Genomic DNA, 21,356 nt, shown 5'->3' with positions numbered 1-21,356 from the left:
GGGAAGACTAGCTGGAAAACCCAAATCCTTGAACTGACAGTTAGCTTGTACACACTACTGTTAGCTTGTACACACTACTACTGTCTCCTCTTTTTTTTCCTCTCCAAACAGAAGATATTTCAAAATCATTGGAAAAATGGGGTTAACATTGTGCATAAGCACTTCAGTTATTAACTGGCTCACATTAACAATCAACCAAGCTAACATAACAAACAATTCTTGTTACTCAAACTGGCGTCATTGTAATGAGCTCCAAATTAATCTCATCCGTACACAATCACTAATCTTGTTGTGTGCCAACTGGATTTTTAATCAGAACGGAGTGAATCATAGGTTGTTTTTAAAATACATTTCTAATACTTGTCATCCAAAATGAATACACACTAGAGCAGGGAAGAACTTTCCTATTTACATTCTGAGAAGCTGATTTTATTTATGCCTAGTAGACACACAGGTATCAAATGCATTCAACAGGAAAACATTTTTAATGAGAATAAAGAATAAAACTGTTTATTTCTAATAATGCTTTGAGCATGAACGGCATCACCAACCTAAAGAAGCTAGCCCTCAGACTGTAATTAATACTATATGACAAACCAAAATAAATGGACCACTTGCCCCTCTGTTGAGTTGCTCCATAATGCCTACATCATTCTAGAAGATGAGCATGCACACAATCAGATCCTGCAACCAGCAGAGTAACTTCTGGTAAAACATGTAATGAGGCATATATTTTGTGGCGCTGAACTTGAGACTCCAGCAGTTTCAAACCCAAGTGCCTAATATTTGTGCAAGGTACAAAAGCAAAGATGAGTTTTAATAAGCATTTTCAGCTTGATTCTGCAATTGTATTGTCAATGAAAGAACACAGTTGATTATCTCTGCTTATAACAACAAGGGTGCTCAACATATCACCCCACTGCTGAAATGCTGGCCCAACCATTTAGGAATTCTCTGAGAAAAAAAAAAAAAGATACCATGAACTCTTCATCTACAGCATCTACTTTTTAAAATGCAGTATTTCTGGAATCTTGCTTTAGCTGTCTGGCTAACAGCTGCTTAACTGAACACCTGTTACCACGGTCAAATGAAAACCTAACTCGAAAGTCTGCCCATGGCCATGGAAACTGAAGAGTGACTGATCTGCAACACAGCCATTCAAATGTCTTCAGGGAAGTCTACTGCCAGCTTCTATTAGAGCCACACGAGCTTGTGGAATCTGGAGTACCTGGTTCTTGTTTCAAGCTAAGCATAATGCCTGACTCAAGCCACGCAACAGCATGTGATGACTTCTTGGAAAACGAGACAGGCAGACGAGAGCAGCGCATGAAGGCTCAATGTCAGAATTCCCACAGATCCGACGGCACATATTACTTGCTCGGAGACTGTACTCCTCATTTAATAAAATCTACATGCTTTTGTGCATGGTAGATTCTGTTTTGATTGCCAGGAACTCTTGCATCAGAAGTATTTGAAGATTGCTCAAGATTAGGGCATTAAATTACGGTCAACGTGCTAATCTGTATTTTACTTCTAGTCAGTAGAAAGACATGTTAAAGCATTAAAGAATTCTGCTCATGTCTTAGAATTTGATTAAAATTATCTTCATTAAACAGCTCTCACATTTGTGGAAAAAAAGGGAGCTATTCGAATATTTAGCACAATAACCAAGTTATTGTTAATGTAACATTCTGAAGAAAAACTCTACACACCAGAGGGAACATTAAACAGCAAATGCAAAAGCAAAAGTACGCTATACAGACCAAAGCTGCAAGGTGGAGATAACACACTCCATACCATCAGATGGACTGCAGGAGAATGACCAAGGACTTTATCAAAAGAGATTACATTTACCTAGTGAATGCTATAGAAAGGCATAATGACTAAAGTAAAACAAAAACTGTTGGTTTGCAAATTTCTTCTTTGGTTTCTTTTAATTAATTTTAAATAGGCTGGTTAATATCTCATTATGTATCAAGATATATTCTTGGGCAGGATGAGCTCGCTAGCCTTCTGGCAGTCATCCTAGGAGAAGGACAACTCTAATCCCAAACCCAGGCAGATGGAGCTCGCTTAGCCCTGTAAGGCCATCCATCTAAGAGAAGGTCACTCTAATCAAACCTACGTCCTGAGGACCTCGCTGCCACCGTCCAAGCTCGCTCAGCCCTGGCAGATGAACCTTAGGATTAAAGGGTGGGTTCAGTTCCGCGCATACTACATCTCACCTAAAAAATCCTTTGCGCAGGTTTGAAGGCTTTAACACAGAAAGAATCGTGCCTTGCAGAATCTACCATCTAAGGAGTCTTTCTGCTGTGCCTTTTGCAACCGGACATCTTTACACAAAATTATGCTACTTCTTTTTTTAAGAAATAAATGCTTTTTAAAGACACAATTTATCAATCATTTTTTCTGAGACAGATCATTTAAGATGGTCAGATATTAAATAGACATATTTTAACAGATACTCCGAATAGTTATTGTAAAGGTAATATTGTCTTGATTAAAATGCTTTAACATACACCACCCCACCATTTACAGATTCAACTTTAAATCACACTAGAAAACAATGTGTTTATACTAACATAAAAGTGAGATAAAAGGTAGGTTTCTTCTTTACTTTGCACTGTTGGAAAATTTCTGTTGCTGAAGCTATTCTAAAAAAGTCAAGACTCCTTGCATGGTGTAAAATTCTCAAACAGCAAAGTACTTACATGCAAGGCAGAAGGATCAGGCAAAAATTCAGCATCCTCTCCAAAGATAAAATCTGGTGGCAGGTCAGGATAGTGAGCATTGAAAATTATATCCCCTGAAAAGCAATAAATGAAAACACTGTTTGCACTTCTACCTATGTGCTTAGAAATAAAAAATAATCACATATGACATACATTTTTAACACAGAATTTAATAGTGACATTAAAAATATTTCATGTAATATTTCATCCATGTAATTTTTACAAAAATTCACATGCAAGATAAGCATCAGATGTTTTGGGGGATGAAGTCAAATTCCTGAGGCACAGCTTCCTCCTCCTCTGCAAGCAATGAAACATGAAATACATTTTTGCTTTGTATCTCAAATGGCATTGCAAACATTATTGAGGGTTGCCTCAAAACACCAAGTTTGAAAAGAGATCTTGTTTTAATAAAAAGTACCATATTTAGATGGCTGTGTTTTGTTTATTAAGTTAAAGTCAATCCCAAACTACTAAGGCCCACGATTTTCAAAATACCGGAGCTTTTAAAACTTAGTAGCACTTACTCCCTCTTCTCCTTGCCACCCCCAACTCTTTGAAGGAAGAATACACAGTTCAACAGGAACCATTCCAACTATCCAAATTCTGGCCAAGAGAAATGCAGTATTACACATTTAAATGGAGAGACTAAAATTAAGTAAAAATATAAAACTTCATCACAGCTTGACACTGAGTTGTCATCTTGCCAGTGTCACAAGATATGCAATTAATCACTGATGTGATAGTTTAAAGAAATTTGGATTGCACTATTTCACTGGTAAACATACTTCAGAGTTCATATAGATCAAGAGGTGGTCATATGCATCTGAGCTTTTAAAAAAGCCTTTCATAGTCCAAGAAAAAGTTAAAAAAAATAAAAATAAATGTTTCTTGCCTTACTTGTCTAGCTCCCAATCATTCTTTCTTCTTTATGATGATACAAAAGAATAACTGAGCTTTTGCAGATTTGTGAGGTAGCAGACAGTAGAAGAAAAATAAGACAGTACCTACTATGTGTTACGACTTGTTTGAAATCCACACAGCAAAGTAAAACCAGTGTGGTAAGACTTATAAACAATTCTATCCAGAAAAAATTAAACCACTTTTTATTTCTTAAAAAATTATGAATGCAGATCTGGAAAAAAGCATTAGATGAAGAAATCTTGCAAAGCCATATTGCTGGCTCAGTGATATCACCATGTCAAGACATTTAACATGACAGTTTTAATTGCTGATATTCTGTAAACTTATCTTGGCTTTAGTTGGAAGCAAGGATGCTGTAAAGATTAATTGGTGAGGATGAAGGCTCATGACCAAGAAGCCAATGGCCAGTCTGCGGTAGGTATGCGCCAGAGTATTGCTCCAAATCACAAACTCACCGATCATGCGACTCAGTAGAGAACAGTGTGGGTTTCTCCTGTCCGCACTCCTACCTTCCTTTCACAACTGTCAGGAGCACGTGCAAGTATGGGGTGTAGAAAATAGCAGAGGTCTGCCAGCTGAAATTCCCAACACACTCAACATAAAAATCAACCTTCTATTTAATTTAAAAGAACGAAATAGGCACCAATCCTAGAGGAAATGGCATAAAATTGCAACAGGAAATGCATCTTTATTAAGCAAGAGAAAATTGCCTAAACTGTAAGACAGCAATGAAGAACTCAGAAAAGTTGATGTTTAGTAGACTGGGTAGTTCCTATGTCACCATAACGCAATCCTTTTCTTACTTTTACTGCAATTAAAATGTCATGTATGGCTCTTTACAACAACCTCACCAATTTCTACCAGTGAATTCGAGGTTATGTGTTTGTTGTACATTCTTTAACTGAGCTTTGATAGAGTGTTGTTATGAATAACTCAGAACACAGCACAACGAAAAAGCTTGGCCTGTGACTTAGATAGCCCAATGCTGCTCCAAAGGAAAGAACTGTATTTGTGTTTTTGCCATGTTCCTATGTGATGATAAGTAACTCATTTAACACACACTTTCCATACTGCAGTTGCTAGCTGCATGCTTTTCATTCTCTGTGTTCCTACTTTAAAAGAGTTGATGAAATAGAGTGTATATACCAACAGCTCAGCTCGCTAGGAGCTGCACTCCAACTATACACATACTACAAAAGGCTGCTTAGAATAAAAGAAGGATCAAAATAACTGCTTATTTTTTAGGTTATACCTCCATATTTGACTAGCATAAAACTATTACAGAACATTACATCATGAGATGGCTTCAAGACTCTGCTTGAGTAGTGAGATTGGTAATAAACTGTATTCACCTTTGTAAGCTCCACAGTCAACAGTGAACCTCAGGAAAGCTGTGGCAGTAGGTGCAACACAGAGGTTCAAGCAGGTACAAACTTTCCCTTCACAGCGTTTCCAGTTCTACCGCAACATGAAGTGAACAGAGCTCACAGCAAGCCCCAGATCATCATCATATGCAGTGCTCAGTGTAACAGTAAATTAAAATTGGCATTATTAGTTTAATACACGAGGCGGTAAACTTTTACAATTTGGGGTTCAGGTCCGCTGTGTATCCCACGCAGTGATTCCTGCTGTGGGATGAGAGACACTTGGAGAAGGTACCCTCTCTGTGGTCACACTGAGGTTGGGCACATCATGGTGCAGCTAGCCAAACCAACCTATTACCTACCTCACATGCTCATATTTCTTCTTTACCACCCTCTGTCATATCCCTTCTTCCATTAAATATCAGTGGCATATCAGTTCTTATCCACAGTGTGACCAACTATGCAGATATAAGTTTTCATGACCTACTGATCCCAAAGAACTATTCAGTACAAGGGACACAATCCAGAGTAAAAATTAACATTGTGATTTTTGCTTTTCTGTTACTATTACTTATAATTGATAAAATTGCTTCTACTTGTCCAGGGTAAACATGCCTCAAATTCAAACTCCCAAGTCCCTTTAATAAAAGTCATTTTGAGACCAAATGTATCAACATTAAAGCAGTGTGTATATTAAGACTATTTTTCCCTGTTGTGTAGTCATTTTCCAAAAGGCCATACGTTACATAGCTACATAGGTTCTCTAGGCTTCAAAACAAATAAAATCAATATTTCAGTGTCTGTTAATCATACAATCACAAAACACTATTGCTGAGACCATACTCAATACATTTTACAACCCCATGGAACCTAAAAATGATGCTGTTGTCCTTATTTTCTAACTAAACCAGAAACATATAATTTACACTCTCCTTCCTACAGTACTATGGGTTTTTATCCAAAAGCAAACCCTAATTTATTCTGCTACAATCGAGCCTCACAGAGGCTGGGTGACATTTTAATAAAGACAAAGAAGTTCAGAACAAAATTCCACTTCAATGTTAACAGTTAGAAAAGAGCAATGATTCTCTATCATCAGTGGTTTTCATTCTGGAAATACAGCATCTTACCATTAAAGATCCTAAGATCTGACCTTAGAACAAACATTTCATGTATTTAAAAAGCAAAAAGTATCCCCTCAGTCAAATCTTATTCTACTAAGTCTTACTTCTGCCATGAATCCAAACACATTTAGCTAGTTTCTAAAGCAAAAGAAAAACAAACCTTTTTTTGAATCATATCAGACAACCATCCTCATCATCCCTGGCCTCTCTAACTTTTCTGCTCTGTGATTTGCCTTTCCAAATAGTTTCACTTATGTCTTGCTCTGTCTTAGGACAGAAAAAGTAACACCTTTGACTCTTGAAGGCTTAAGCCTAAGGTCGGAGTTTGCCCTACTCTGAACTATGAGCATGAGCTATTTTCATAAGTTACACGTTCTCAACAAAAGTACACCATAACAAATGAGGCTACAGATTAAGGGAAACATCCTAAATCTGAGTTTGTTAAATACCACAATACAGAGAAACTAAAACTGCAGTTAACAGCTTGCTTGGCAGGGTTATGACGCATAAATAAAAAATGCTCCATTACACTCAAATAAAAGGTATTTAAACCATCACAACAGCCAACGCAAGTCTGGTTTCACTTCACATAAATATTAACACTAGTCTCTGCGTGAGCTTACAAAATATAAGGTGCTAAATATTTTGAATCACAAGCTAACAGTTCGTCTTGACCTAGTAGAAATATCCATTTTTGTAACAAGTACTTACATGATATTACCTGCGGCTTACCCTTTTCAAATATAAATGTGCTGGAGTAAATAAAAATAACACTTTTAATCAGTAAAGCCATTTGCAAAATTATTGTGCTTAGAGTTTGAGAATGGTTACCCTTTTAACCTGGGAAGAAAAAAAAACACTAAAAAGAAAAAATCAATATAGTCCTGCATTCTCTCCCCTTCTCACCTAAATGAAACAACTACCCTTTTCCTTGCATCTTCAGCACATGAACATGTAGTCTTTCATACATTTCAACTCTGTTTGCCCTTATTGCCCTGATGGAAGGCAAACCATGTGGTGTTTCACAGTGCTATTGACAATGACCATTCCAGTATAAGAGCAAGGCAAGCAAAACCTTCACACTCAGACCATACTTATCTTAATTCTGTAGATACACCAGCCAATAATTACTTTGGTGGAATTATATTTCCAATTACATACTACTACAGAATTCAAAATTACTTCAATAAAGTTAAAGTCATCAAATCAAAGATAAATTTAGAAGAAAAAGGATGTATCATACTCTGTTGCTTTTCATTATCCAAAAATATTACTTTCTTTTGCTTTTTTTCTCCTCAGGCAAACAGCATTAAATTTTGAAATACTTTACAGAATTTCAAAAGAAAAGTTAATATGCTCCCAATAGACAAAAAGATAGAAATATTAATACTTAAATCCATGATTTCTTTTAATATACATATGGGCTGTTCTTTTGTCATCTATCAAAATGTATAAGCAAATAAGCAATAAGACGACTACAAGCAAGACAGGTAGGTCTTACTCTGAAACTGAGAAATCTCTGAAATCCTTACAATTGCTCTCTACTGGCCTATTCTACACACAGTTTTTCTCCTCCTGGTAACTTCCTTCTGGGGGTATTCTTCTTTTGTTTTTTAACCACACTATAAGTTTGGTAGTATGGAAAGATGCTATGCTAAGAGTGCCACAGCATTAACATCTCTGTTTTACTAATGGTGCCAAAATCAGGAAGCAAAGTACCAGTCAACTTCCCAAACTCTACTTTTGAAAGGATATCCATCTTCTTCAGTTTCTTCTGATGCCAAGAATTTCTAAGTCAGCACTAAGTATATAGAATAAACATGTGTGGCCACTGCAGCCTGGAATAAGACCAATTTGAATGGAATTTGTTATGAAGGAGATCAACCCATTTGGCTTTTAAGAAATCCAAATGCAACTTGATCATGAAATGCATTCACAGATAATAGGGAAAATTGCTGAAGCAAGAGACCAAATATATGTGGAGAATCAGATTTGGGAAAATACAGAAAATGCCCTTGTTGAATATTAAAATGAAAAAGACAGGAGAAATATATTATTCATCAGTTCAGAATGCTAACCTGTCCCTTCTAGTAGCCACACAAATTGTAGACAAAAACTACTGATCGGCCTCTTCTATAAACAAACTCTTACCTAAACCAGCCATTATTAATTGTCTTTACAGATACAAAACTCAGTTACTCACTACAACCAAGATACTAAGTCAGTGCAGCCAGCAGTATGAAAGGATTTAAATGAACTAAATGTAGACCTGCCGACGTGTCACTGTGTTCCCTCCTAAAGATTTTTGCTGTACAGGCTTTAAGTCAAACACAGTAATATAGTTACCTATATAGAGCTTCTTATTAATTGGTTGTCAAGAAAGATTAGTTCCTGAAATGACAATACAACTTGTTAAATACAGAACTACTACTACTGAAGGAAGATACAGGAGTAATTCTATTTGGTATTGCTGCTGCCAGGCTATTCTTCTCTCAAGTAAAGGATGTTTTTGAGCTTAATTTCTGACTTCACATGCAAATCAAGGTATCAGAAAACAAAAGGCAAAAAAGTAATTATTAAAGACTCAAAAACACTTCAGAATAGAGGGACAATTTGCAAGAAAGGTATTTGATTGTATCAGAAAAAAAACAACCTTCCCTGTACCTCTCTGACACTCCAGAAGAAATCCCAGCTACTCCACTACATGCAAAGCTGCAAAAGACCCGGTCGCCATAAAGTTGGTTCAGGTGATTAATCAAGTTGTTTAGTGTCATTTGAGATGCCTCAGGGCACATTTATGACAGCTATGACATGCTTTCTCAGGGAGATCAGTACCCTTTGGGTCAGCAGCTGAAAGACTACCAAGGTACTTGAGGGAACCTCAGTTAGACACCTATAGTTAGGCTAGTGAATCAAGTCCCAGTTTTCCAATAAAAGAAAAAAAATATATAGGAAGAATTTGCAGTATGTTAATTTGATTCTTGGACAAAGGGTTGCAGGTGTGGGTGTTTTTTTTCTTTAACTCAACTAACAAATGCTGCTGTAGGAGAAAAAAAAAAGAGCTGTAAGACTGTACAGAAAGAGAAATTACGTTCTTTTGCAAAGCGGGCAAATCTGCAAAAGTGGAATAAAAATAAATGAGTTGGCTTCAAAGCTGAGCAAGAAGGCATCAGGATAATCTCAGTTACTTGCACTTCTGTAGCTGAGTAACTGCTTTCTCAGAAATGTTAGTACTAGAACTGAAGAGGACAAAGATGAGAACAGATGATAGAAGAAGGGATAAGATATTGGTAGAAATTAAAGCCAGGCAACACCGGAGAAGTTAAAACACAGACACTGGGTAGGTCAGAAAATGTGAAGGCGAAGGATAAATACATTTAACCAAATGGACTGCAGACCATCACCAGTATGAGCAGCCTAAACAGGAGAGAAAAGGAGGAAAGAGAAAAGTTGGAAGGCACAATGGCAATACCAGTGTGGAGGCCTAATGTAAAATCTTTTAAACCTCCATAAGTCCACACTTGCACACAGACATTTCTAAGGTCACTTCTCTGGATGCAGAAATACACTGTTTAAGACTGTCCTGGTTAGAACGGTTGGGACCAATTCATCACTGGATGGGTGTAACCCAAAACTGTGTATTCTATAGCCTTCCATGCCATTTCCCAGAAACTGTTGTCAGTAGAGGCCTGCAAAGTGGGAAGATGTTCCTGTCCTCATACCCTTTTATGGAATTCCCCGCTCTGAGGGAGGGACTGAGCACTCTTGCCTGAACTGCAGAATATATAAACTGGGAGTTTCGGAACCTTTTTACCACTTGTGGGATCCAGAGGAAGACTGCAGACCACTGCTCTCAACCAGACTGCAGTTCACCGCTCTCAACCAGACTGAGACCACCACCCTCAACTGGACTGCGATCACCACTTTTGACCAGACTGCAGCAGCTCTCCCACCAGCAGGTTTTTCCCCTCTCCCTTTACTTTGGACTTGGGGGGGGGGGGGGGGAGCAAGGAACACCACTTTTGTTCATACCCTAGGGTGCTGGGTTATACATTTGGGTTTTGTGGGTTAAAACCAATTGTCTGTCTGTATAATTGTACTTCTTGTATTATTTTAATAAATTGTTATTCTGACTTATAATCTCTCTTTTGAGTTGAGTTCGTTTCCCCTGCTGGTTAACTTTTAAACTAGCACAGACTTACACTTGCAAAAACTTCTGTCATTTACTTGCTCAAGAGAAGTCCAGTGCATAAGGAAAAGTGTCAAAAAACCCACAAAAAACACAAGTGAGAGGAAGGTGATTATTTAGAAGAGGAAAATATTGTTGTAAACTTTGTATTCAACGAAGAAATAAATATTGCAAAAAGATCAGACTATCTCTTGACACTCCCATTAGGTACATTGATTGGATAATGAAAAAGTTACTAAAGGAAAAAGATTTATTCTTCCTGCCCTGTAAAGCAAGACTCAGACAAACTTTAAAAAACATATTGCCTGGAAAAATCTGTGGCACGTGGCATGACCCAGCAAAAACACACTTACTATACAGGTAAGGATATCACCTAAGTATAATGTGAAATACAGCAACCAAGAAATCCTTTCTGTAAGAGCCTCAACTAAACCACAACCTGTGTAAAATAACCAAATGGTGCACAAAACACTGACACATGCATTGCAGCAACATGGTTTATAAGAATCCTAAATCTTACAATAACTTGCAAAATAGTTTTTACAATTGCTTATTGGCACAATAAACAAGTGTTTAGCAAATAAATATGCAAAGCAGCCTTTAAAAGGGCAACAAGGAGGTCAGGCTCTTCTTTATATTTATCTTTTTTGTTGTTATTTTTAACTGCTTCCTTAAAATAGAAAGCCACAGGAAGACTGGATGAACTTACTGAAAGAGTTCCACCACAGGAATAAAAGCAGATGAGATTTTGTATATTATGGGCAATATTCGTAGACTAGTTAGGCAGCAAAACTGATTTCCTCCTCTAAGGCCGATAACTAAAATGAGTAAGGAACTAACAAACAGAAATCAGAAGCAAAAAAAGAAAAACTAAGCTTCAAATGAGAAAAAAAGCAATGTTCTTCGGGATCAAGGAAAACAAAGTGGTGGCAGTAGAACCCAGAGCTATAATCCACTCACATAAAACCAGTGAAAATCAGACAGAAGATGAAAATACTAGAGTTCAAGAGGCCACAGAGAACAGTAGCATCACAAGGGCAACACATTGTTTAATCACTGTGAAATTCCAGATGACAGCACTCAAGGTCAGAGAGGGAAGGAGGCATCAGTGCCTGAAAAAGAAAATGTGAAGAGCACAGGAAAAAAAAATCGTCAGACTCTTTTAGCAAGCAGCAACAAAAGCTTGAGTGAAAAAGGAAAACCAAAACCAAGTTATTCCAGGGTTTGCTGGAACAAAATTGTAATTTTATTCTAAATGATGTACTTTAATTATTAATATTATTCAATAGAGACTATTGCAGCTTATAACTGTGCTTATCCTGACATCTGCCATGATGTTTTATCAACTAAGACTGCAAGAGTTACAGAATGCTTCACCTCAAAATACACAAAATACTTCTCCAGATAGAATACTGAACTAACTAAGCAGATACTGCTGTTCAGTTAGCAATAAAGGATAGCTCTGCATATCACACAAAATCAGTTTTGCCATAGGAACATAGATTCAACCTCTTACAGGGTATTACAGACAGTCTTCCAGAAATTAAAACTCCAATTAAGAGCTTTGAAAAACTCAAATACAGAGAAAAGTATCAAGTTTAATGTAACAACATTGACTTCTGGATGAACTAATAAAAACAATATGGCTGTCTCAGATTTTAATTGACAGTCTAACGAGAGCAGGCTCAAGTTTTCTAACCATTCTCACCATGAAAACCAAAAAAAAATTCTTTCCTTTAGAGAAGAAAATAAAGTAAAAGTGTCTCCCTGAAAGCATCATTTGAAAATTTCTGAAGTGAGATGGAAGACAATTAGTATGACAAACTAATTTATCTTAAACACTGGCATAATATTTTCTTTAGTATAAAATTGTGGGTATCTCCAAGGTCCATGGCTGGAGCGAGTGACTGTTCAGTGTAACATTCAAGTAGCTCTGAATACTTGCAAGAGTAAGGTGAAGGTAAGCCAATCTTAACTCACAAGATGCTTGCTGTTACCGAAGCTAACAAAGCAATTATTTTACACTACAGGTAGTCAGCCACTGCCTTGCCTGCAAGTACACTTTCTCCTTTTTCAAGAAACAGTGAATTTTCTGGTCTTTCGCAAAACAGGACTGTAACTATGCAGTTATACTTCCCTAAAGCTGCATACCAACAGTTTTCAGCACACTAGGATTCATGCTGGGGTGTTTGTGCAGTGGCAGCGGTTATGATTGATGATATGCAAAGACCTAATCTGTTGCAAAGAGGATGTAACACAAACCACAAAGGAACTAGACACTTCAGCCTGTGTTTAGTACCACATACCGAGGCCCATACACTGGAGATCCTGAACATTTTCAGCCAGTCTTTTTATTCTGACAGATTTCACAACTTTCCCTTACAGAAATATTCTGTCCTTGAAAGATAACATATCTAGCAACAGCTACAACAAAGTATCTAAAAATCTCCGGTTGCACACTACGGCTGTCTTCCCCTGCCATCATTACAGATCTAAACACAAAATTATTAAAGCTTTCTTGAATCTCCTCACATCACTATTTATTCCACATGCTGTGAGAACTGAATGATTCACAGCATTTTCAAACATTTAACACTGAAACGCGGAGGATTATTATTACTTGAATTCACTGCTATTATTAGATACTTCTGAAAAAGATACACTTGTTTACACCACTCTCAGTTGGTCTTGTTAAAATATAAAACATGGTTAAAATGTATGGTTTGGGTTTTATGAAGGTGGAGAGAGCAGTAGCATTACATTTTTTTTTGTTTAATTGCTTATGTGATACTAAAAATATAAGAACTCATATTTCTAGGTATTTTAACAGGACTACAGTCATTTAGCATATTAATATAGTCTGCATGCCTATGCACTTGCATATGGGCATTTTAATCTATTAATTTTCGTTTATGAATTAGGAACACTCCTAGCCTCTACCTGAAATAAGAAAAGACTTAAAGCTCTCAGAATTGGGCCCGGTATTGTGATAAATAAGACAGTCACATAGAAAATACGATACCATTTTCTAAAGCATGCCATCCAATGAAGCTTCTTTTGACTGCATCTTGATCATAGTCATCAAACAAGACTCAAGTGGAATTTATTACACATTGCAGAACACACCAAGACTCAATAAGTTTAGTCTGCTACACAGTATAACACTTTTAAATAAATGTTCTACCTCAAAGGGTAGTTGGCTTCATATAGTACAACCACTACTTACTAAAAATTCTGAATAAATGCAGAGCCACATCCTTTTTCTTAAAATAATTGCTAGCTAGGAATTAATAGTCCATTTTTATCTTGTGAGAAAGAACAACTAGCACTCTTGAGCCATAATCTAATATATTTAGAATAGACAAAATAGTCATAGTAGGCTGATACACGAGCCTGGCTCCTCTCTCGAACACATAAGCAAACTTCCAGATTAACTTCTGGTAAAGACAACTTCCCTTATAAGTGCCAAATGGAAGCTTTAAAGAATATACAAGAAGTTTAATTTTGTTGATTTCTGTTCATAAAGGATAAGAGCTTCCAGTGCATGACATAATGACAAAAAAAAATTATAGCAGAAGTAATGCAACCACATTCTTAATATTTAAAATGTCTTGGAGAGCTACAGCATGTGTATGATGCAGTCCAAATGGATACTATCAAAGCAGTGTTTTAAATGCTTACCATTTCTGTTCACACCAAATACTTGCTTCTCCAGATAGCATATTTTCACAGACTCACAGGATAGCTAAGGCTGGACAGCACCTCTGGAGACTGCCTAGTCCAGTCCTTCAGTTCAGAGCAGGGTAAACAGAGGAGATTGCTAACACTCATGTCCAGTTGGTTTTTGAGTATCTCAGGGATGGAGATATACAAACTGCACAAGCTCCAAGCACAACCTTTTCCACTGTTTGACCATCCTTGCAAAATAGTTTTTTTATAGCATTTCAATGGAATTTTCTATATTTCAATTTGTAACCATTTCCCTTTAGTGACTGCCACTGAGAAGAGCCAGACTTCTTCCTTTCCTCCATGAGGTATTTATATACACTAGTAAGACTTGCCCCGAGCCTTTTCTTCTTGAGAAGCCTCATCTATCTTGGCCTCCCCTTGCACAACAGATGCTCCAGTTGCTCTAGTCATCTTTGTGGTCTTTTGCTGTACTCCTTCCAATATGTCCATGCTTTTCTGGTAATAGACAGACCAGACCTGGACACAGTACTCCAGCTGTGGCTTTACCAGAGCTGTCCTAAATCTATAATTGCCAAGCTTTGAATTTTACTTCATCTGAAATTCTTCATGCTCTCTCATATTTCAGTTGTTAGAGATTAAAAACAACACAACCATTTTTCAGCAGTTCAAGTGTTTAGAAAACTTTACATTCTAAAAACATACAAACCCAAATTTTATTCTAATCCTTTGAACCAAAACATAAACTAAGACAAACAAAACACACACTAAGAGTGGGCAAATGAGCTAGGTATCTACAGATCCTCTAAGAAGGATTTAACAATACCACTAAATCAGAATAATCAAATTCGCATTTCACTAATCTGGTCAATTATACCAGTTATTGTTTAAAGATATTTAATAAAATAAGAGAATGACATCTTTTATTGGAGTTTAACAAAGAATTCTTCCTAAAAGAGACAGAAAGAAACAACACAAAGCACATACAAATTACAAGTGAGTCTAAAAATGGTCATGAGATTGTCTTAGTTATAACATTTAGAAATATATAAAGAAACATACAGAAATATTAGGGAGGTGGGTTGCAACCTTTGGCTTTTATAACTCATTTTTTCAAAATTGTACTATCATGGAAGGCTGTAAACTTAAATATGAGATATTCTTCGTAGTTGTGTGTTCTTGGAGCTGAAGCTTTAAGAGAAAGCAACACAGGTATCTCAAAACTCATAAAGTCAGACACACTGGAAAACTTAATGAGATATGGAATAGTGAAAAAAAAGGTCAAGATGCAACGGCAGTATTTTTTAACTTACATTTGAGTGTTTCTCCAGCATAAGGGATGTGTAGCTTAAACCGATCACAGCTGGGTCCAGGGGTCAGGGACGTACAGCTAAAAATGAAGACAAGAGAAGAATGTCCTAAGCAGTTACAGATGGCAGCAAACACTAACATTATTCTACAGGATACAAATGACTGATAGTAAACATGTTGTGACTATTAAAAATACTCATCCTTATGAATCTGGGAAAGAAGAAAAGGTGGGAAAGACGCAGGAGGTCTATCCTCTTTTGATCAACAGTTCCAACAATAGCATAAGAAATTTAAGGATCTGTGCCAACTGTCTCCCATTTTATAATGAAAACATACATGCAAAATACTCTGGTTTGAGTGTGTTATTAGAATGGTATCAACTAGTCAAAGTCATCAAGTCCTCTACTTTGTATACAATTTTGCAGGTCACAACTCTCTATGTCACTGTAACACGGTTACATGCTCCCTATCCCTGCCATCCATATAACTGGGATGAATCTTAATACACCAACATTTACTCATTTTTTACCTACTATAACATTAAAATTTTCCCTTGTGGAAAGTCTCACAGTAGCCTTCAGGCGAGCAAGTTTCATAATCAGGTATCTGAGGCTACGTCACAATTGAGGATGTATGTTCATGATCTGTGACTCTCCAGTTTATCTGAAGCACTGAAGCAGCAGTTGGGCTTCACGGTGATAAGAAAGCATTTTATGAATAGAAAAGTCACTAGCAAACTGTTTAGTGTCTAGGCCAGAGATGACCAACTTTTTCATACCTTTTAAATCATGTACCAAAATATTTGCATACAAAAAAAACCCAAACAAAACCAAAATCTCAGCTGCAAATGGAGAAGCAGGGACACAAATTGTTTCACTGTCAGGAACTGTCCCTGAAGCTTTCACCATTGTGGGCTGCTGTGCATATGACAGGTCCCAGGAGTAAAAATACTGAAAGTCCTTAGAAGTTCATTGCTTTATGTTTCTAGGGATCCTGATAACTCTGAAATCTTCTTGCCAGCCCAATATAATTGAGAATTTTTTAGCCCCAGCACAATTGTTGCAAGCCACTTAAAGCTCAAAGCTATACTGGCCAACTCTAGAAAAAACAGTGAGTGATAATAAGGTACACAAAGGTAAAATAACTTGCCTAAACTTATATATCAGATCACTGTTAGAGTTCTTAATACACACCACTGAAAATATAATGAACAAAACCCACATGTACTGGGCCATACACACACTGTAAAGCAAAAAGATGGGTAGGCCAGAAAACAAAAAAATTCTGATCCTATCTTCGGATCCTCCCTTATCAGAAACAATAAAGTAACTGCTGCAGCTCTGTCTTACTACACAAAAGGCATTGGGGCAAATGGAGCTATCCTAATTCTCACTCACATACTCAAAATGGTTCAGAGAGCCATTTCTCCAAGATGCTGGCTCTACAGTCGCTTTTCCTCTTTCCTCTTGCAAGTTCAGGAAACCACATGCAATAACTTCAGATTGTTTTTACTCAGTGAGTTTCATTCACTATTTACTCAAATTTGTGCCCATGTGTAGCTTCACCAAAAAGAAGCAACCACAGAACTACAAAACAATTAACTTAAATGAAGTTTCCATAAAATTAGTAAAAAAACATAAGCAAACGACTTATGTGCACCTAGAATCTAAGACAGATGCAATTAAGAGCCAGATGCAGTCAACAGCCTACACTGATTCAACAAGAATACGCCACATTTTTTCAGAATCATTATAGAAATTATATGTGTCCTTTCAAATAAAAGGGAAGAAACACATCCTATCTTCACTTTAGAAAGGTTTTTGCAACGTCTTAGGAGAGCACCATGCAAAACAACCTACAGAAACATAATTGAGATATAACTACTATCAGATACTGCAGACTTGAATGGAAAGCAAGTTTCAAAACAGATTAGTTCACATCTTGCTTCATCCAGGAAGAATGCACTGACTTGGTTTTCTTTTGCTGGACTACTACTTCACATTTTATTGAAAGACTGATGATGGAAAAAACCCAATGTTTATGGAATGCAGCATGCCAGACAACAGAGACAGACCTGAAAAATGTTTTTATTTAATGGTTGTTTTTATTTCATGGTCTGTACTACTTATTTTTAAATTACATCTAGGTAGGGCTTAGCAAGAACAGTAAGCATCACCAGCCTCACTGGGAGTAAAATCGGTTTGAGAATATAAAAGATTGGATCCCTAGTGCAACAAAAACAAGAGAATATAATTTTTTTCCAAGCTGTGCTTTTTAGTAGGTGAGAACAGCAAAATGGGAGTGCCCATTGTGAGGGTGTTTTAATGTCTGTGAATGAATTTAACAGCTAAATAGATACTATTATCTACTTCCAAAGTATTTCTATGTCTTACAACATATGTAAGGCCAATTCCAGGAAGCATACCAAAATCCCCCAAAAAAGCACAACATAAAAAAACCTTTTTCAAGTTCTAAAATATCTCTGCAACAACAGTTAATATTTAATGAAATTTTCTTTCAAAGTATCACAGGTCACAGTCTGAGACACTTTTCTCACAATACTATCAAAATTACACTGTTGTCAGCTTTTCAACAGACACAAAAATTTCTGATCCTACAAATACCCTACAATCTTTTCTTTTAGCACAATGGGCCATTTGGAAATACTTACAGAAAGTATAATATTTTTTAACATTAAAATAAAAGCCTGATTTAATGGTAAATGTCCCTAAAAGCAACATAAAGTACTTTTCCCATATTATTATCTTGCACTAGAGATGTTTTTAATTTTACTGGTCTAGAAGTGATGGAAAGTGACAGTATTCACAGTCTTCCCCCTCCTCCCCCCCCAATTGCTCTGGCTGGGCTGCACAAGAGACTTCAATAAATGCAACAGGCTGAGCAACCAAGCAGAAATCTTACATACATCCATTTGAAAGGAGGCAGCTTCTTTTTAGTATAAACAGTAAAAGAATGAAACTCCTATGGAAAATCAAAACTTTGGTTCATGTAGCAGCCTATGTCTGCCCCTATTTCGACAGAAAGCCAGAAGTAATGGCCTGTGTAGGAACATAATCTCCTGCCTGAATTTCCTTAACAGAGAGAACATCTTATAATTATACACGACTGACCCAGAAACATGACCTCTATCTTCTCCAAAATGTAAGACTTTTGTCTTTTGGAAATGTGATCCTTTTACTTAATCTGGTCCACACAAACGTCCCACTTGAAAAGGAATTACTTGTAACAAAGTCTTTAAAGGTTATTTGTTGTCCTGTCTTCACAGGGAATTGGCAGAACAGTAATACTTGGTGTTGAAAATTAATTTCAGAAGCTGACTTCATCTCATGATATATGGATGTGTTATCTCCCTCTTTATTAATGGAAAAATATTACACTGGTTTGCATCTCTTCATCTAAATAATCGATATTTTACACAGGAAAGCCACAGAAGCAAGAATTAGTGCTCTCATGCTCAGAGCAGTAATATGTCTTAGTCTTCATAAGATGATTAATGCTATACCACAAGATCTCCCACAATGGTTTCCCTACTAAAATATCAAAGAATCATCAACTTGACAAGTTTCCGGGATGAAGGAATATTCGTGAGTGTATTGCTTAAAATCATGTTGCCCTATCCAAAGGGGCTGTGCTGAGACTTACAGCTGGAAACTGGCAGATAGAACTGCGTATGCAAGCAACCACAGCTGAATACAAACCTTTCTCTTTTGCAGTAGATTTTAGCTAAGTTCCTTGAGCAAATACAGCAGATTAAACTTCAGCTGAGATATATTATATCCCTATGGAATAAGTATTCCAAGTAGAAGACAAGTTTTTGAGTGTTTGATGCATCTTACAGTTGGGATTGTCTGCGACCTATTGGGAAAAGATTTCTTTCACAATGAATAAAACTAAACCAGTTCTTATACAAAGAAAAAGTCACTGTCAGCACCAGACACTTACTTAGAAGTGTTCAGAATTCTTTACCATTCACAAAAGGAAACAAAAAAGATTACCCAAGAAAAAAAAATCAGGAAAGTCACTCAGTTTTCCTGCTTGGAATAAAGCATCAGCCTATAAGGACAGGTATAGTAGAAAGTATTTTTTTTTGCAAAATTAATTCTATCTGATTTAGAAATGCAGTTCTACCTGAGTTTAACAGTGAGGTTTTCTCTTATATCAATGTATTTGCGATTAACTATTTTGTTGAACTGACACTTCTTCTGTTTCGTTTAAGCTAAAAAAACAAATCCACTTTGATATTTTACAGGTCTGAAGCCACGATGATAAGGAGGACTCTGATAACCTTAGATTTCAACATAGTCTTCCTATCAACTAGTCTTCTAAAACCATCACTTGAAAGCATTCCCAAGACAAGTAGTTTTAAATCATTTGGGCTCTGGTTAGATCTTATCCAAAATTATGTTCTGTGCCAACTGAAGGAGTCACAAAGAAACAAGAGCACAAGTGTTTACCACCTTAATCCTTAAAGTCAGGAGATGAGTGGTTATTCTACCCAAAGACTTTAAAAAAACCAACCAACCAAACTCATCAACGCCCCTCTCCAAATCTAACTCTTTATATCCCAAAATTCCAGTAAGAAGCTTGTTTTTTATACAACTCCTAAAATCCACTGTTTACAACCATATAAAAGTATAGCAAATATCCAGAAACACCATCAGAGGTAGTTCTATTGAAAAACGAGCTACCTCCTTTTTATTTCTTCTTATTTTAATCTGTGATATAGGTGTAAGCCCCAATAGTCATGTCAGATTTATCTGATGACTATCAAATTCCCTGAGTATAAAGTATGCAATGTGTTTAGTCATTCTTCCTTCATAGATCATAGGGAAGCTTTACTGCCTTTACTATCTGAAGACAACTCATCAGTGAACTTTACTGTACAACAGCAAAGTAAAATTAGACTAAGAAATTTAGCCTCTATAATTTCAGGAACTTAATACTGAGACTGTCTAACCAGAATAGTCAGAGATGCAAAAGCTTCTTTAATCTCATGGTGCTTAGGCTGCTATGCTTGCCATTCTGGAGGATCAGTACTTTTTTGGATAACAGACAACTTTTATTTGCTCACCAGGCTGTTGGTGTAAGAGCCAAGAAAGCTTCACACTGAGTAAGAGATACCCCGATGGAAAACACTACTAAAAACAACACACTCACAAATAAAAAGCAACACCACAAAGTCAGTTGTGACCATTGGCTGTGTTTCCAACCCTTCACAATACACCTAGGATATGTTTCCAGTGGCTCCTATATATACTGTTACATATATCCTATAAAGACACTGTTAGGGAAAAAGGAGGTCAGATTCCTTTCACGATACAAGAGGTTAAAAAAGAATGAGTATTATTTTAGGAATGACAAGACACAGTTCAATCAGAGGTTTAGAGGCTGAAGGTTTTGTCAGCAAGAGTCAAATATAACTCAGAGGCAAAGACAGGTTCATCATTTGTTACTAATAAGAAGCAGCAAACTCAAAACTACACCCAAAACTCTGATGTGGCATTTGATAAGAAAAACACCTTAAACTTCAGTAGAACAGCCTTTGTCGATGCCTACAGATTCCTCTTTCCTCCAATTTTTTAGATGGAAATCTGCTCCAGTGTTCTCTGAAGACACAGCATTTCATCCCATTTAATTAAGAATTAATTGTAGAATTCACAACAGATGGGTAAGTCATGTACAGAGGCATTAAGAAAAATTAAAGTGTATGGAGGAGGGAGGAGAGTAGAAGGAAGGCCAGCAGGTGACAGGTTTTTTGCAAGGATCAGGAAACAGAAAAATGGTGAAAATCATGTTTTAGAGAGTTGACAGTGACAGTGAAAAACTGTATCATGCTGCAGCTCGCTGCAGCAGTGCACAAAGCTTAAGAGGCACTCAGAAGCCTGTAAGTACACAAGAAGAGTACTGAGCAGCTGCTGCTGAAAACAAACAGATCCAATCAAAATTCTGTCAATCAGGCAAAATTTGAAATGGGAGAGATAGTCTAGTCAATCAATTTTCATCT

The 21,356-nt window shown here is 36.7% G+C and overlaps 1 protein-coding gene across 5 annotated transcripts in view; it reads right to left on the bottom strand.

Annotated features, from left to right (window-relative positions):
- The window catches only part of BABAM2 (BRISC and BRCA1 A complex member 2), a 166,922-nt gene that overhangs the window by 129,265 nt on the left and 16,301 nt on the right, over positions 1–21,356 (bottom strand). For all 5 annotated transcript variants that reach the window (XM_027681951.1, XM_027681950.1, XM_027681952.1 and 2 more), the window contains exons 3-4: positions 15,334–15,410; positions 2,712–2,806 (exon numbers count right to left, since the gene is read on the bottom strand). In XM_027681951.1, the coding sequence (XP_027537752.1) occupies positions 2,712–2,806; positions 15,334–15,410 (172 nt within the window). The remainder of the gene's footprint in view (positions 1–2,711; positions 2,807–15,333; positions 15,411–21,356) is intronic.

Source organism: Neopelma chrysocephalum, unplaced genomic scaffold (genome assembly GCF_003984885.1).
Source record: "Neopelma chrysocephalum unplaced genomic scaffold, ASM398488v2 Primary Assembly neopelma1_61b, whole genome shotgun sequence".
Taxonomy (NCBI): Eukaryota; Metazoa; Chordata; class Aves; order Passeriformes; family Pipridae; genus Neopelma; species Neopelma chrysocephalum.
This window is presented reverse-complemented; position numbering and strand designations above follow the sequence as displayed.